This window comes from Urocampus carinirostris, chromosome 6 (genome assembly GCF_059441175.1).
Source record: "Urocampus carinirostris isolate Australia breed hairy pipefish chromosome 6, RoL_Ucar_1.0, whole genome shotgun sequence".
Classification (NCBI taxonomy): domain Eukaryota; kingdom Metazoa; phylum Chordata; class Actinopteri; order Syngnathiformes; family Syngnathidae; genus Urocampus; species Urocampus carinirostris.
The window spans coordinates 10,993,158-11,010,333 of record NC_142354.1 but is presented as its reverse complement, the minus strand read 5'-3'; the positions used below and the strand labels follow the sequence as shown (position 1 = coordinate 11,010,333).

General features: G+C 39.4%; 1 protein-coding gene across 1 annotated transcript in view; it reads right to left on the bottom strand.

Moving 5' to 3' along the window:
• Positions 1 to 20: 20 nt before the first annotated feature.
• The window catches only part of acap3b (ArfGAP with coiled-coil, ankyrin repeat and PH domains 3b), a 101,674-nt gene continuing 84,518 nt past the window's right edge, over positions 21 to 17,176 (bottom strand). Inside the window, exons 15-24 of the mRNA XM_088337852.1 lie at positions 16,893 to 17,125; positions 15,200 to 15,269; positions 13,466 to 13,560; positions 13,183 to 13,403; positions 13,020 to 13,112; positions 11,190 to 11,294; positions 10,916 to 11,130; positions 9,583 to 9,692; positions 8,377 to 8,487; positions 21 to 7,090 (exon numbers count right to left, since the gene is read on the bottom strand). Of these exons, the coding sequence (XP_088193978.1) occupies positions 6,943 to 7,090; positions 8,377 to 8,487; positions 9,583 to 9,692; positions 10,916 to 11,130; positions 11,190 to 11,294; positions 13,020 to 13,112; positions 13,183 to 13,403; positions 13,466 to 13,560; positions 15,200 to 15,269; positions 16,893 to 17,125 (1,401 nt within the window). The 3' untranslated portion in view covers positions 21 to 6,942. The remainder of the gene's footprint in view (positions 7,091 to 8,376; positions 8,488 to 9,582; positions 9,693 to 10,915; positions 11,131 to 11,189; positions 11,295 to 13,019; positions 13,113 to 13,182; positions 13,404 to 13,465; positions 13,561 to 15,199; positions 15,270 to 16,892; positions 17,126 to 17,176) is intronic.

Below are 17,176 nucleotides of genomic sequence, written 5' to 3'. Positions count from 1 at the left end.
GAAAGTACAAGCCGGGTTAGTTCATGAAGACGTTGTCCGTTTTATTGTATTCATCTTTTGTTGTTTTCGCTAATGTGAAAATAGTCGTTTTTTGTTGTTGTTTTGTTTCGAAAGAGATGAAAAAGACAAACAAAAAACAGATCCGAGCGTTGCAGGCATGGAGTTGAAAAACACCGAGTGTACTATTTACAGCACCTTTTTTTTGTTTCCTTACCTCTCCTATGTCAACACTCACAAATAGACACGACATTGAACACTTCCTCAAGAGGGCCACGCCCCCTCCCCCTTGACCCCGCCCCTTTATCATATGTAACCGTAATCTCCGTGAGGGTACTGACAGTGTTTCTACCACTTCACAAAGTTTCGTACGACTACAGGCGGGATCTTCTCCCGAAAAAATAATCCCACCCAGCAAAATTGGTTGAAAAGACGCGAATGTTAAAAACAGGTCTGGTCGATGTTTAAATTTAGACGTCTATTTCTGGACTCAATCTTGCCTTGAACCGATCAAACAGAGCCCAAAAGCTAACGTCCGAAAGATGTATTAGCTCTATTGGCGAACTATATAGTCAACTAAACTCCCCTAAAGTGGTTGACTAGACGTTATAAAGAAAACATTGAAAACTGGTCTTCTTTTAGACTGGGTCCTGACAAACTCCAACATCATGACAGCGACTTTTTTGGGACTAAATTTGGTTCTGGTTGAATTTCACACATCTATTTTTGGGACATCTTGTTGATAGGATCACAATTAGCCCAAACGTCCCAAAAAAGTATTAGCTCCATTAGCTAACTTTATGTTCAACCCAACCCCCTAAAAACTTCGTCCTGTTTTGATCCTGACCATGTCTGCTCTCCCGTCCCGGCTTACGACCCATTTTTTGATCCTGACTACGTCTACTCCTCCGTCCTGGCTTACGACTCATTTCCGACCCCAACCATCTTTGCTCTCCCAGTCCCGGCTACCGACCAGTTTTTCCATCCCTCACACCGCCATCACTGCCTACGGAAGATCCACTTCCGTGTTCGGATCCCAATCCCAGTACGAGAGCGACTTGCTTCCCGCGTCCAGCGAACACCGGATCGTGGGCGCAGCCCTTCCTCTTTCCTTCGATAAAACTTGTGAGAAACGTTACGCAATTGCGTCCTGTTTCCGTCCTGGTCCTGACAAAAAGGCTTGTCTTGTTTTGGTTAAAAGATGAACGTTGAAAAAATATCTTTTCAAGCTTTCGAATAGACGACTTTTTGGGGGCGTAATCTTACATTAGCCAAATTTTCCACGTCTACTCTAATCATTTCTTAACCGGACCAAAATCCGACGTCCAAAAGACGTCCGGTGCTGGGTGGGATAATTATGATAACACTAATCATAAACAACTGTGCTATAATACAAAGTCAGACACTTTCCCTTGAAAAAGTCTTTGGCAGAGGAAACTCAAAGCACAAAAAACGATGACATCGATTTTTCCGAGTTCACCGCACGAATGTGTTCAGAAACCGAGAAAATTTATCCGCAAAGCATGCAGAGTACGAAAAAGTGCGTAAACGTCTGTCGGAAAAAAAAGTGATACGGAATCTCCATCCTACCGACGATTATTTACACGTGCAGCATTTTTGTATTCGCGTGATAGCGTACTGAAGGAAAATACTAGGGATGCATGATAATTATCGGAAGGATAATGGCTAAATACCACGTCGTAGTTAACAACAGATGAGAATAACCGATTATTGATCACTTGGAGATACAGTGTTAAATTAAATAAACATTGTTAAAATGTTTATGAATATATACAGTGATACCTTGGGACTCGAACGACTCAATTCCCATAAAATAAAAGGCTTGTGTGAGTACGTCACGCGTTTGGGTCCTGATCCAGTTCTGGTTCTGACACTTTACCTTAAAATGATTGCTTAAAATCATTGCTGATTTGAAAAAAATAGGTATTCAAATAAAAAATTTAGACACATTTTTGCTTTGCTATTTGAATGGAAAATTTGAAATCCAGCAGCGGCCGAGTGAGATGAGCGGCCATGTTGGCTACTCTGGTCCAGTCAGCTAGGATCATTTCGAGAGAGATTTGATCGGGATTTAGTGCATGAAATAAATATTTTTCTACAGCATTTTAAATTATAATAGTTCGCTAATTTCAAATACAATTTTTCTCGTTTGACTTTATGTCACGGTTGCCATGGCGGCCAATTGGCCTCGCCTGTGTGCTGCCAGCTGCGGCTCATTGACAGGTTGGCTTTCCGTCTTTTAAAGCTCAGTGCTCTCATTTTTTCTTGGTCAGTCTGCCAACGAACCTCTGCCCCGCAAGACGTGGCTTCTGACTCGGTCCTGTTTTCCTGTTGGTAGTTCCAGTCCGGTATTGTTCCCGTTTATTTTTGTCCTGTTTAATATCGATTCCCAGTTTCGTTCCCGTCTATTTTTTGTCCTGTTTATTATTCTCTACATTTTTCCTTCCCGTCTTGTTTGTCATGTTCATTTTCGATATCCTGTTTCATTATCTATCCTGTCTGTCCCGTCCTGTCCGGTATTGACCCCATTTGTCCGATATAAACTCTGGCAATCGGTATCGATCTCGTCGGCCTCTGGCTTCCTATCATTTCACGCCAGACTGCTGTCAAACGTGTGTGACTCCCCATTTTACGTAAAATTAAAGGCTTGTGTGAGTAACGTCACGCGTTTGGGTCCTGATCCTGTTCTGGTTCTGACACTTTACTTTTTGTAAAAAAAAGAAATTTAATCTTTAAAATAGGAACAATTGCCTGGAACAGTGGATAATTTTTTACAAGTAATATTTTTGTATCTAATTTGCTTTAAAAAAAAAAAGGAGAAATACTGTCTGATACCGTAAACGATTGATCATTTTGCTCCGCCCGTGTAGCGCCAGCTGCAGCTTGTTGTCAGATTGTCAGTATTTAAACTCTGTCTTGTCAGTCCCCTTTTGTAGGTCCGTCTGCGAATCTGTTTTTACACGGCAAGCCCTTCTTCGCCTGTCCCGTTTTTTGCTCCTGTTTGTCTCCCGCTACGATCTGTTTGATCTCAACCACGTCTGCTCTCCCGCCCCGAATTACGACCTGTTTTGATCTCGACCACGCTTTCGACTTGTTTCCGATCCCGACCACGTTTTTGCTCTTCCATCCCGGCTACTGACCCGTTTTTTCCGTTCCCGACACCGCCATCGCTCGCCACGGGAGTCCCACTTCCGCGTCCTCAAATCGTGAGCGCAAGCCTTTCTTCAATAAAACTTGTGTTAACGTTATGCGAGTGGGTCCTGTCTCCGTTCTGGTCCTGACAAATTTAAAGTATATATTTTTTTAGCTCTTGGTGAATTTTTCCAATTTTAAGAAGTATTTATTACTATCTACTGTACTATATCAAATATATTTTCTCATTCATTTGATCATTTGTTTTTTTCTCTCATTTTACTGTAAAAATAAAAAGGAAAAAGCTACTAATATAGGAATTTCCTGCAGCGTATAGTGTCGAGAATGTAAGAATAAAATATCAAATCAATTATCAATATCAATATTGACCCGGATAAAGGGTGGCGTTCTCGTTTATAGTATAATTTCGAAAAGAAGTCATCATGCATCCCTAGAAATCAGTTTTTTTTTTAAAGTTAACTGGGAAAACAACTCTCTGTCAGTGCTGAATGCCGACTTTCATATCGGGATGTCGACCTAAGGCCTTCCCAAAACGGGACAAAAAAAAAAGAAAGAAAGAAGTTATAACACATTTGTTACTATTTTAAGATGCAAATTGACAATCAATAAACAGAATAAAATCGACTGCATTGGGAAATGCATTGCACGGTTCCTCGCTGAAGACAAATAAAATACGCACACATTCAAAAAAAAGGACGGAATAAAATAGTAATACTGAAGGCGGGAAAAGTGCACAGTATTTAAACTCGCAAAAATGAAGCATTTATTAGAGTTTTTAAACGTCTTTCAATAAAATTTTTCTTCAGTTTTAATTACAGTACACCGTTCTGAACTATGTTGAAATATGAGGAAGAGCTTTTTTTTGAAGTGTGGTTCTATTTTTCAAATAAGTGGTTTGTCGCCATCTTGTGGGTATATGTTGCCGACGTGGTGAGAAATAAATATTAAAACTAGCAAGTTGAAATAAATTTGTTTGTCTTGAATTGCAAACAATTTAAATCTTTTAATTTTTATTTTATCTTTTTTTTTGTAAAATAGGAAACAAAACTTTAAATGTGCAGACAAGAAAAATGAATAAATACATTAATTTATTTATTTTTTTGACAATTTTTTGCAAACCAACCAAAAGTATGGGTTAAAATAATTAACGTAATAATAATTTCAAAAACGAAATATGCATCATTTTAAATATACTTGGATGATTCCAAGTAAATATTGATCAAACATGTCAATAATATATATATATATATATATAGCTCAGTAGCCTAGATGGTAAGGCGCCCGCTTTGAGACTGGGAGGTCGGTGGTTCGCGCCCCGGCCGAGTCATTCCTAAGACTTAAAAAGTGGTCGGCGGCGCCCTCTGTTGGCTGCGGCTGCATCGGCTCGCTACAACGGGTCAGGTGCAATCGACATTTCGTTCTGTGTACATTGTTACACAGAATGACAATACAAGGAAATTATTATTATTATTATATATATATATATATATATATATATATATATATATATATGTTTTTTCTTATTTTTCTCTGGTTTTAAAGTCCATAATTATTTCATAATTATTCGACATGTTTTATATTTTAATTTATTTTAAGAATTATTCTATCATTTTTAAATGCTTTTTTTAAAGTCATCATTTTTGTTTATTTTACATTTATTATTTATATTTATTTATTTTGAGAAATATTTTAAGTTTTTTCATGATCTAATTTATTTGAAAAATGATTGTAACTGGTTTTATATTTTAATTTCTTTACAGAATTTTTCTCACTGCTTTTTATGTTCTATTTTTTAAGAACTATTTAAAATTGTTTTAATTTATTCTAAGAATATTTCAAAACGTTTTTGTATTGAAATTTAGTTTTAATATTGTATTTATTATTATAAGAAAAATGTCTAAAACGCCTGGACAATATATTCTTTATATGTACAAACATGATCAATTATTATTATAGCGATTACAGGAATAATTATTGTATTAAATATGAATATTATTTCCAATGTTTTTATTCCAATTTTGTAATATTATTTGATCAAAATTGACTCTAAACTCGTTCAGATGAACGCGCCATGAATGATGTTTTATTTATCTTTAATTGTTGAGACAAAAAAAACAATAAATACGCTTTGGCTCAATTAAAAAAAATTTGAAAATTATTATTCCAATTTTAAGTCAAATAGGATTGATAATTTTTAAAAGAAAATTGTAAAAAAAATTCATTTAAATTAGTACAATTATTTATCAATACTAGGTGTTTTTTTCTTAAAATCTTAAACTAGATTTATAATTAATGGTCTAATTTAGTCAAACAAATATTTATATAGATAGAGGAGATCTTTTTTCCCTCCTCTAAATACCCACTTAGCCATCGAACTACCAAATTCAAATTTCCTGAAAACTACGAAACCCATACTTCATTTTTGCGAGTTATTTTTTTCCTTTAACAGAAATATAGAATCATATTATACGGTTTTCTTTGAGCTTTTTTCTCTCGATTTTTCGTTTTGTCACAGTTTTATATTTCCATCCCTCCCCACGCAGCTTCCCGTATCGTCATGACGACGGGAGTATATTTACACTTCGAGGCATCCGTTAGATGAACACAGGGACGGGCAAACGTTTCGATTGGGCGGCTGCAAGGCCAAGGGGCAGGGCCAGATGGAAATATATAATATATCCCGATTCATCAGTAATAAATGATATATTGTCTTCTCATCTGCTTAATTTTACTACATTAACTGTGTTTTTATGCAATAAAGTACTGTAAAATAAGCAACTATAGCGCTAATGCTAGTTTGGTTAGCTGCATTAGCATTAGCAATATCTGCTCGGAAAAAAATCAGTATTTATCTATTAATATATCTATTCTTTAATCGTACTTTTTGATTAAAAAACGCAGAGTCGTGATATTGTCTGGAACAGGAACGCCTTCAAAATAAGAGCATACCCAGTCGTTGGCAAAGTGAATTTTGAAATACAGTTCTCAAATTTAAAAGCACTAGAATTGATCAAATGCATAAAAAATATCAATGAAAGAGTGTTTTTGCGCTACATTTAATCAATATTATAATAAATGATTCATTTATTTTAAAAAGCAGTTATCAATAAATATACATCGAGACATTTACATGTACATTTTATGATTTGTTTTATATTTTTATTGGATCATTTCATCAAATTGGTTTTGAAATATTCCAAATTAAAGCAATGAAATATTTTTTTTATTATTTTAGCATTACAATCTTAAATGTATTAATAGATAAAACAAATATATGATTAAAAAAATGCCAAATAGAAAAAAATGTAGCCATGATATTTAAATTATTTTATTAAATAAATATATTTTTTAATCGGGAGATGGGCCAACATGGGAAACACAAAACAACAACCTAACAGGATTAAATAGTGCAAATTTTACGTTGAAAGTGGTTGTTATATAACGTTATCGCTTAAAGAAACTGCAATATTGATTGATTCCTCTAGGTGGCACTCTTTGTTTAAAGACACACTGGAAATGCAACCTTCTTCCAAAGAATCTTAGTACTTGCTTTTCGAACTTTCTTTATATCAGGCCTGATCAAGAAACCTAAAGGGCCGTATGTGGCCCGGGGTCCGTAGTTTGCCCACCCCTGTCTTCACACCATATAAGCGAGCGGAGGACGGAGATGGAAATTCGAGCAGAAAACGGGATATGTTAGGCGGGGGTTATAAAAGGTCCTAGTGGGCCCCGCCCGCCCGGATCTAGCTGACATTGGAATAGTCAGTAGTGTTAGAAGTCGTCTATAGTGAGGCAGATGAACTCTTGGATGCACTTCCTGTACTGCTGCTCTGTGGGGCTAGTAGTGGGGTATTGACCTGGTTGGCCCAAGGGCGCTTCCGATTCTCGCATTTCCTCGTTCATCCGAGCTAGACGTAGTCTGCAAGAAATAAAATAACATTCTGAATTCATTTTGCAAATCCCGACTATAAGTACAAAATATTTTAACAAAAGGCTTGAATTAATGGATGCATAAATTCATGAATATACGGAATGAATAGCTAAATTAAAAATCAATAAAGATAAAGCAATTATATATCGCAAAAGTAGTGTACAATCAGTGGAGAGAATTTCGGAACCATGACTCTTGTTGGTTTAATAATTACATTTTCTATTTTTTTTAATAATTTCTTATTGTTTTTATATTTTAATACTTTATTTATTTATTATTATTTTTTTTACAATTACTTCATTTTTTTGTGTTATAATGTTTCATGTTTTATTTGCTTTAGTTTTTTTGTAGTCATTTTGAACTTGGTTGAATTTTGTATATGTTATGTTAATGTTTTATTTATTTTTACTTATTTTCACTTTGAAAAATTAGTTTATTTATTTATTAAACCTTTTTTCTGACCCTTTGTTTTTTCGTGTTATTTTAAGCACTCTGACTATTTCTCCTTTTTTGTTTTTTGTTTATTTCTAATTATTATATTACTTTTGAAAATTTTGTTCTCAATTATTTTGTTGATGTTGTTATTTTCTATATTTTGTGTTGTGTTTATTAATTTCAATTTTGTTCATTTTTCATTTTTATTTTGTTTCTCTTTTTTTATGTTAATTTATTTTCTCCTTTTTTCCTTTCTTCTTTCCTTCCTCTCTCCCTTCCTTTCTTATACTCTTCCGTATTTATGTTAATTTTTTTTTCGTTTTAATTTTAAAAACTGCCTTATTTTATTGTAATTTGCATGTAATTTTTGACAAGCAAAAAGCCGATAGAAGATTGGATTCAGCTGCTTGGAGTGGTCAGCGGTCCGGCGCTGCAGTACCCAATTTACCCACCAAAGGGCTTTAGAGACCCCAAAAAAGAAAACCCCATAAAAGCAGACCACACGAATGGCAGATATTTTTGCATTTTGTTGGTCTTAATTGGGGCGCCTTGACACCAAACCTTGCTAAAGACTCTCGCAGAGGCCTGAACCACAACTGTGTACATTTTCATATAAATCGTTTCAGCCGTTTAGGAGCCTATAGGTCACATACACCAGGATTTATGAAGTAGTTTGGATAGATCAGCTTTATATTACATAGATTTTGATAGATTTCAATTAGATCATTTTTGGTTACTTTTGTCTATTTTTTTTTTGTTTGTTTCTTTTGAATTGTTTTTAATTTAAAAATAAGAAAAGAAAAAAAGAACCGCAACACTTCTACATCCACCCCACTCACAGTGTGACGATATCGGCATTGGCGGCCTGCACGGCGATGCTGAGCGGATCGTATCCTTGCTCGTCTACTTCAGTCTGTGACGCCCCTCTCTTCAAAAACAAGCACACCTGCCTAAAAAGAGAAAAAACGCATCAATTGTACCTCTAAATTAGAATGAGAAATGTCTTTATTGTCATTGATATCAACATTGTGAAACATTGTATGCAACGAGATCACAGCTGCCAGGTGCATAGCGCTAAATTTCCTGCTTGCTGCTATCAAGTCAAGTCATTTTTATTTGTAGAGTCCTGTTTGTTATTTTCTCCAGTTTTTGTTCCCGTCTAGTTTCTCCTGTTTATTTTCGATATCCTGATTCGTTACCCATCTTGTCTGTCCCATCCTGTCCTGTATCGACCCAATCTGTCCGGTATCAACTCGGGCAATTGGAATCAATCTCGGCGGTCTCTGGCTTCCTGTCTTTCCACGCCAGACCGGCTGCCTAAAGTGCATGACTCCCCATTTCCCGTAAAATAAAGGCTTGTCTCAGAACGTCACGCGATTGGGTCCTGATCCTGTTGTGGTTCTAGACAATTTTTACACAGACCCTGAAAACCTTTGTCACCGCTAAAACACCACCACTGAAGCAAGTCATAAAATTGCTCACTGCAAAGCAAAGCACGGAAAAACATTTAATATCTGCAACCAAATCAGCTGTTATTTCTGTTGCACTAATTTTCAAGGGGCCTTCTGCCTTGCTGCTGTTATTTCAAATATTGATTTTTTTTCTGCAATAAGATATCATTGATGAATTATATAGTAGCTGACCATATGACTTGTTTTTTGATTGTAGTTTATAGTTGATGAAGAATGGTTGATTCTGGTGAATTCTTGTCATGGATGGCTACAGGCCTTTCCACTTGTTTTTCACGTTCATTTTTTAATCGATTGATGAACAAGAATAGCGGAAGATAAATTGTTCAGTTATATAATTTCAATGTCTATCCATGTTGTATATTTGGACTGGTGTAAAACGACAGCTCTGTTGGATATAAAAAAAAAAAGTTGTTGTGCGAGTTATTAATCTTGGTGTGGCACACCTATTTACAAGGACATTTGAAAGTAGCACTCTGACCCCTGCGCTAGAGCATTGCAATGTCTTCCAGGCTGAGAAGACTGAGACTTAGGTATACAGGCTAAAACCTCCTCATAGCGAGCGCCCCGTCGTACCCGGTGTGCCCCAAGTAGGTGGCGTGATGCAGCGGGCCCCTGCCTCTCATGTCCCTCTGGTTGACGTCGGCCCCGTTCTGAAGCAGGAACTCGCAAGCGATTAAAGAACCCTGCCAAGGAAGAACATCCCGAATGAGGTCCGGAACAAAACCAAGATACCGTTGCCGTAAATTCCTGACGACAGAGCGCACCCGATTAAAAGCCGCCCGAAACTCAACCATGTCTTTCTATAAGCCGCATCGGATTTCAAGCCGCAGACTTAAAAGTAGGGCTTCAATAACTATTATTTTTGTAACCGATGAATCGGACGATTGTTTCCCGATTCCTAAAAGACATTTTGAATTTCTTCCTCTATATTCAAACATTGGAGTTTTGGACAGTTAGGAGAATAGTGCAGAAACAACAGAATATTCTGTAATAGAAAACAATAAAAAAAAATCCAAGTGTTTGTCAATGAACTTGGATTGGATTCGCCTGCTTGTTTATCTATCTATTTTTGGGTCTCTCTCATTTTACTGCCTTTCTCTCTCTGTCACTTTCTCTCTCTCAATTTCTATTTCTTTTTTTTTTTTGCTCTTTCTCTCCCTTTTTCTTTTCTCTCTGTCTTTCTGCCCCTCACTCTTTCTTTGAACTCTTCCTGTCTTTCTCCCCAATCTCTTTCTATCCCTCTATCTTACTCTTTCTAGCTCTCTTCCCCCCTTTCTCTTTCCCCTCTCTCTTTTCTCTCTTTTAGTCTTTCTCCTCCTTTCTCTTTCTATCTAGTTATCTTACTCTTCTGTATCACTATTTTACTCCTCTCTCTTTTACTCTCTTCCTTCCTTCCTCCCATCCACTTTCTTTCTCTGACTCTTTTTATCTGTCTAGCTTTCTCTCACATTTTTTTCTTTCTTTCCCTCTTTCTTTTTGTTTCTCTTTCTGCTTTATCCTATTTTTTCTCTCTCTCTCTCGCTCTTTTTTATCTGTCTGTCTCTGTCTGTCTGTCTCTCTCCTCTCTCTCTCTCTCTCTCACCCTCTCTCTCTCTCTCAATTTATATTTCTTTCTTCTTTTGCTCTATCCCTCTCTTTTTCTTTTCTCTCTGCCCTTCTGCCCCTCTCTCTTCCTTTTATAGGTATTTCCTTTCATATTTATCGATCGATCTTTCTATCTCTCTCTCTTTCTCTCTCTCTCTCATAATCTACTAGTCCGGCCCCCGAGAGAGTGTTTTTTTCTACCAAGAGCGAAGTGAGATGTAGGAAAAAGTAGAGGCTTGTCGTCCGCAATTTACAGTAGTTTGGCCTGGAGATTTTCTTCTCGTACAGTATATTCAAAATTTTGTTTAAATAGGGTCCTTACCCCTAGGACAGCCTGAATGAGGGGGGTCTTTCCGTCGTCCTCCTCTCCGGAAGCGTGAACGTCGGCCCCGTGGGCCAAGGCCTCGGCCATGAGAGGGAGGTTGTGGAGGCGGGAGGAGCGCAGGAGGAGGGCCCCGGGGTGGAGTTCCCGGGGGTCCCAGGGGACCTCCTGCTCCGGCTCCACTTCGCCGCCGGATGACTCTTCCGATTCTTCCTCTGGGGGCCAGGAAATACGGTTCGTTCCCAGAACTTCCGGGACCATTCGGAGCGCTTACCTTCTTCTTCGGTGACGCTGTCCACGACGGAACCGAAGACCAGGATGTCGGTGCTGCCGTCCGTGCTCCCCCCGAGGCCGCTGTCGCTGCTCAGGCCTGCCGGGCCGAAAAAACGCCAAACCCCGGACACGTTAATTCGAGTTCAAAGGAGAAAAAAAAAGGATTTTGCTCATTTGTTTAGAACAGCTGAGTCTTTTTTTCCTCATCTTTAAGACTTTTATTAGGGCTGCAACAAGTAATCAATAAAATCGATTAAAATTTATCATTTAACTATTAAGAATTTGATGACATGCCGGAGGTAAAAGAGGGCTCCATCCCTCACAATTCCATCATTACCTTTCTAAGTTCCCTCCTTTCTTCCTTAGTTTATTCCTTACTTCTTTTTTCTTTCTATACTTCTTTCCTCCCTTCCTTCTTTGCTTCTTTACCTTCCTCCTTCTTTTTCTCTTTGCTTTTGACTTTGTTTTTTTTACCTTTCTTAGTTAGGTTCTTCCTTTCTTAGTTCCTCTATCCCTTCTTGATTCCTTCCCTTATTACTGTCCCCACTTCTTTTTTCCTTCCTTAGTTTTTTCTTTCTTAGTTTGGTCCTCCCTGGTTATTTTCTTCCGTGCTTCATTCCTTTTCCTGGTATTTCCTTCCATAGTTCCGTTCTTCTATCATACCTTCCTTGATTCCTTATTTCTAATTTTCAGTCTTTGGTTCCTTCCTCACCTCCTTATTTTTCTCCCTCCCTCTGGCCCACCTTTGCTTTCTTCCTTTCTCTGCTTCATTTATTACTTCTTTCCTTAGATTCCCTCCTTAGCTTCTTTCCTATCTTAGCTGCTTCCCTTCCCCTTCCAACCCCCTGTCCCTTTTCTTTTCTTCCTTCTTTTTTTACTTAGCTCCTCCTTTGTTTCCTTCTTTCCTTCCATCAGTTTCTTCTATCATACCTTTCTTGCTTCCTTATTTCCAAACTTCATTCTTTGGTTCCTTCCTCACCTCTTTGCTTTCCTCCCTCCCTCTGTCCCACCTTTGCTTTCTTCCTTTCTTTGCTTCATTTATTACTTCTTTTCTTAGATTCCCTCCTATCTTAGCTGTCTCCCTTCTCCTTCCATCCCCCCTGTCCTTTTTTTCCTCCTTATTTCTTTGCTTACTTCCTCCTTTGATCCATCTTTCCTCCCATTAGTTCCTTTTTTCCTTGTTGCCTTCCTTCTGTATGCCCTACCTTATAATCCGCCCTTAGCTCCCTTCTTTACTCTGTCCCTTCTTGCTTTCCTTAATTCTTTCATTCTTTGGTTTCTCCCTCTACCTTGTTTGTTTCTTTCCATCTTTGCATTTTTTCTAGTTTCTTTTTTACCTTCCTTAGTTCCGTCCTTCTTTTCTCAGTTCCCTCCGTTTCCTTCCACCTTTCCTTTTCCATCCTCAGTTTCTTCCTCTCTTTATTTTTCCTTCCTTCCTTATTATTTTCTTTCCTTCCTGCATTCCTTGCTTCCTTCCTTCCTATCTTATTTGCTTCCTTCCTTCCTGCCTTCTTCCTTATTTGTTTCCTTCCTTCCTTCCCTTCTTCTTTCCTTCCTGCCTTGCCCCCTTCCTTTCTTTGTACGTTATTTGCTTCCTTCCTTAATTGTTTCCTTCCTGCATGCCTTTCTTTTGTCCTTCCTTCCTTCCTTCCTTCCTTCCTTCCTTCCTTCCTTCCTTCCTTCCTTCCTTCCTTCCTTCCTTCCTTCCTTCCTTCCTTCCTTCCTTCCTTCCTTCCTTCCTTTCATACATAGAACCAATTTTAATAACAATATTAAGTATGAGAACAAATAATGATACTTATAAAAAACATGTGCTTCCAAGCGGACTTACTGCGAGGCCCCGAGCCCGTGTCGAAGTAGGAGAAGAGCGAGTCCAGTTCATCCGGACAGAAGAGGGAATCTCGGCGGAACTTGGCGGCGGCCGCTGCCGAAAGCCGACAGATAAATCAAAGAGTCGCCTCGGCTGGTCACAAAATGGCCACCGTCCTCCCTACCTGCCGAGAGATTGGCGGGTGAGGCGCTGCCCGGCTCGTAGCGATGGTACTTCCTCCGGGCTTTGTTGGGAGCCCTCGCCGAGCCGTTGTGTCGCCGGCACTTCTTGCCGGTCCAGGGTCCGGACTTCCTGCCTCCTTCCGCCAGCGCCTCGCAGCCGCTCATCTTCTTCAGGAAGCGCTTTTCGACGTATTTGGACTTGATCCAGGATTCCTTCTCCTGCCTGAAACCGAGGAGGCGGTCGTCATGACGACGTAAGGAGAGAGAAGAGGACGGAAGACTCACCTGGTGCTCGAAGGAGCCGGCTTCTTGGCCCCGAGATCCTCGCGGGCTCCTTCGTAAATGTGGTTGATCACAGTGTTGCCTAGTTCGCACATCAGCTGCGAACAAAAAAATGGGGGAAGTTATCATGGTTTCGCCAACCGCGTGGCAAATTTGGCTTCGATGCCTTTAGCTGGAGAAGGCCGATAGCAACGTGCCCCTGAAGATCTTCAGAATTTAAAGACACAAACGCTACTCCTCCACAGTTTGGACATCAAATTCCTGCTACATAATCTCGAAAACTGACGAGATCTTAATGAACAAAACATGAAAGGAGGAAGACGCAGGGTATGTTGGAATAGAAACCGGCTTGCACCAAAAAAACTTGAACAAGGACCACGCAGGACATGTTGGAATACCAACTGCTTCTAACTTAACAGAACATGAAAGGAAGCGGACTCATGGGACACTTACACGTGGATGGAAGAACTGTATAATGTTGCAAAACTAAAAAGCTCTGACAGGACAAAAACATGAAAGAAATACAAAGTGGGATACACATTGGAATATCTCACTTGTTCTAACTGAACATAACATAAAAGTAAAATGACTCAGAGGAGATGTTCACATGTGCTGTAGATAGAACAACTACATAATGTTTCAACCCTAACCTGACAACAAGAATACATCTTATAAACTAAAGAAACGCTTTGTTTTTTAGACACTGTGAAAGAGTTGTAAATGTTTGACTTCTCTTTCCAGAAGTTAATCAATGAGTTTTATTTGCATTTCTAAAATAACAACTTATCAAGCTACTATGTTATTATCAGGTTAATTATTGGAAGTGGAGTTAAATAGACTCAATCAACCACTAAAAACATAAATTTACTAGAAAAAGCACAATGACCCAGGGCTGGTGAGGTATTGTCCGGTCCGCGGGCACCTCAGTTGAACATAAGACCACCTGGTGCCCGCAGGTACCAAGTTGGAGACCTCTGGTCCACCGTATTTATACATGAATAACCGTTGTACATTTTGCACAGGCCTACTTGCAAAACGTGTGCAATGGGAATCGAACCCAGGTCCCGGATGTGAGACCGCCAAAACCATTAGTCCAACGGTCTTAAACATGGTGCCCGAGGCCACCACGGTTCCCCCTTTAGGCCACCTCAGGTGCCTGCGAACTTGGTCTGAAAATATCCCACCACTGCTGGGTTATTGTGATTTACTAATAAAAATGTTTTTAGTGTATAACTGAGTCTATTTAACCCCACTTCCAGTATTTAACCTGGTAATAACTTAGTAACAACAAAATAATAACTTTTTTCATATCAAACAGGGTACCATTTGTGCTAATTAGTAACAAAAAGTAGCTCTCAGCTTGAAAAAGGTTGGAGACCCCTGCATTAGACCACTGGTGATACAGGTGACATTCGAAAAGGCATTTGATTTTTGCTCACAGTGCCAGAAATTAAAACAGGAAGTGTTTGCTCTCTCACTGGCGGGACCCATGTTCAATTCCCGTTGTTTTGGTCAGCAATGTTGTTCGATTTTGCACAAATATGGTAGTATACCGTAAAACCTTGTGAAGTCACGCACACATATAAATACAGAATGCGTTTCCAATCTTATCCACCGGGTTATACGGCGCACTTCCAAATTCCTGGCCAATTTTTTGTCCCTTATAATCAGGAAAACACGGTAAATCTTTTGTTTTTTTAAGTGGACTTGAAACCCTTAAAATAATGACTGTCTCACCTTGAGGAGTTCAGGCTCCCATGAGTCAAGAGTCAGCGATCGGACTTTGGAGCAATGGACGCCAAGACTCCTGAAAAGGACAAGAAAACACCTAACTTGAATTAAATGAAAGTGAGAGAAAATTATCATTAAAAGAGTCGAATTAATATCTCCCTTCCATGGCAGGTAAATGCAGCCATTACGTTTTTAAAATTAATATGAAAAGTTTAATTGTATGTTTTCATATGAACAGAGAGTGTCATGGCCAGAACAGAATCAGGACCCAGTTGTGTAAACTTACCACCAGTTTTATTGAAAGAAAGAAGAAAGGTTGCGATTGTGATCCGAGCGAGCGATGGCTGTGTCAGGGACGGAAAAAAAGGTCGTAAGCCAGGACGGGAGAGCAAAAACGTGGTCGGGGTCGGAAACGAGCCAGAACGGGAGAGTAGACGTAGTCGGGATCAAAAATGGTTCGCAAGCCGGGACGGGGAGCAGACGTGGTCAAAACAGGTCGTAGCTGGAGACATACGGGAGCAAAAACGGGACAGGCAGGAGTCAGGGTCAAAAAAGGCTTGCCTTGAATCAACAGAGGTTCGCAGACAGACTCACAATAGGAGAGTGACAAGACAGGGTTTAAATAGGGACAGGGAGCCAATCAGAGCCCCCAGTGGTGCTTCATTCATCGCCGGTTCACTCCTTCGCAGATTTTAAATTTTAAAACAAATAAAATGACCAAAATTAGTTTGGGTTATTCAAATTCTTTTATAGTATTTATATGTAAAATTGTATATAATTCAACATTATTTTTCTCTTTTTTGGTATAATTTTCTTATTTAGTCAAAGTATACTAGTAATTATATAGTACAGTAATTAAATAAACAAAATGAAAAAATATATATTCAAATTCATGATGGCTGATTAGCATCACCTGTGCCGGCTTCCTGATTGGTTCCCCGTCCTTTTTTAAGCCCTGTCTCTTCACTCGCTTGTTGTCAGTCCATCAGCAAACCTCTGTTTCAACAAGGCAAGCACTTTGGCTTTGACTCTCGCTGGTCCCGCTTTTTGCACCTGTTTTCCACCCGTCAGTTCCTGATTTCCCTGTTTGTCTCTGGTTACGACCTGTTTTTTGACTCCGACCACGCTTTGCTCTCCCGTCCTGGCTTACGACCCGTTTTTGATCCCGACCACGTTTTGCTCTCCCGTCCTGGCTTACGGCCCGTTTTTGATCCCGACCACGTTTTACCCTCCTGTCCCGGCTATCGACCTGTTTTTTCCGTCTTCGACACCACGATCTCCCACTCCGGAATATTCACTTCCGCATTCGGAACTCGTTCAGATCCTGTCAGCGAGCACCGGATCGCGGGCGCTGCCTTTCCTCTTCATCTTAATAAATTTGTGGTTAACATTACGCATCTTGGTCGTGATTCCGTTCTGGTTGTGACAAAAGAAGCTGAATCATTTTAGGTAGTTGGAATGATTTAATTCATGTGTATATTTACATCATATTATATGACTTATATCTTTTCATTTTATTCGGTTTTTTTCATGGGGGGTTTCTGTGTTTTTTTGTGTTATTTCTGCCATCCAGTGGGGGTTGCTGGTATTGCAACCCTCATGACTTACCCATATGCATATTTAAAAATGTATTTTTCAGATATATTGGTGCCCTGAGCGAGGGAAGACTTTCTAATCCCGTATACGTGTGAATTCCAACCTGTGAATCCCCGAACACTCGATGCACAGCAGCACCCCGAGGTTGATGGATGCCCAGCAGGGGGCGCTCTGGCCACAGTCACAGCAAACTTCGTTTCCAGGCAGGTTCTGCACCCTCTGCAGGAGGCCTTCGCCCCCCGCCCGGACCGCCTTTTCTGCCCTCTCCCCTCTGTCTCGCGGTTCGCTCGCCGAATCGATGCTGCTGGTGGAGGGCGAGGCCGTTCGGTCCAAACGCTGAAAATCGAAAGGAATGAGCACCGATCGTCGAGAATAAAAAATCGGAAT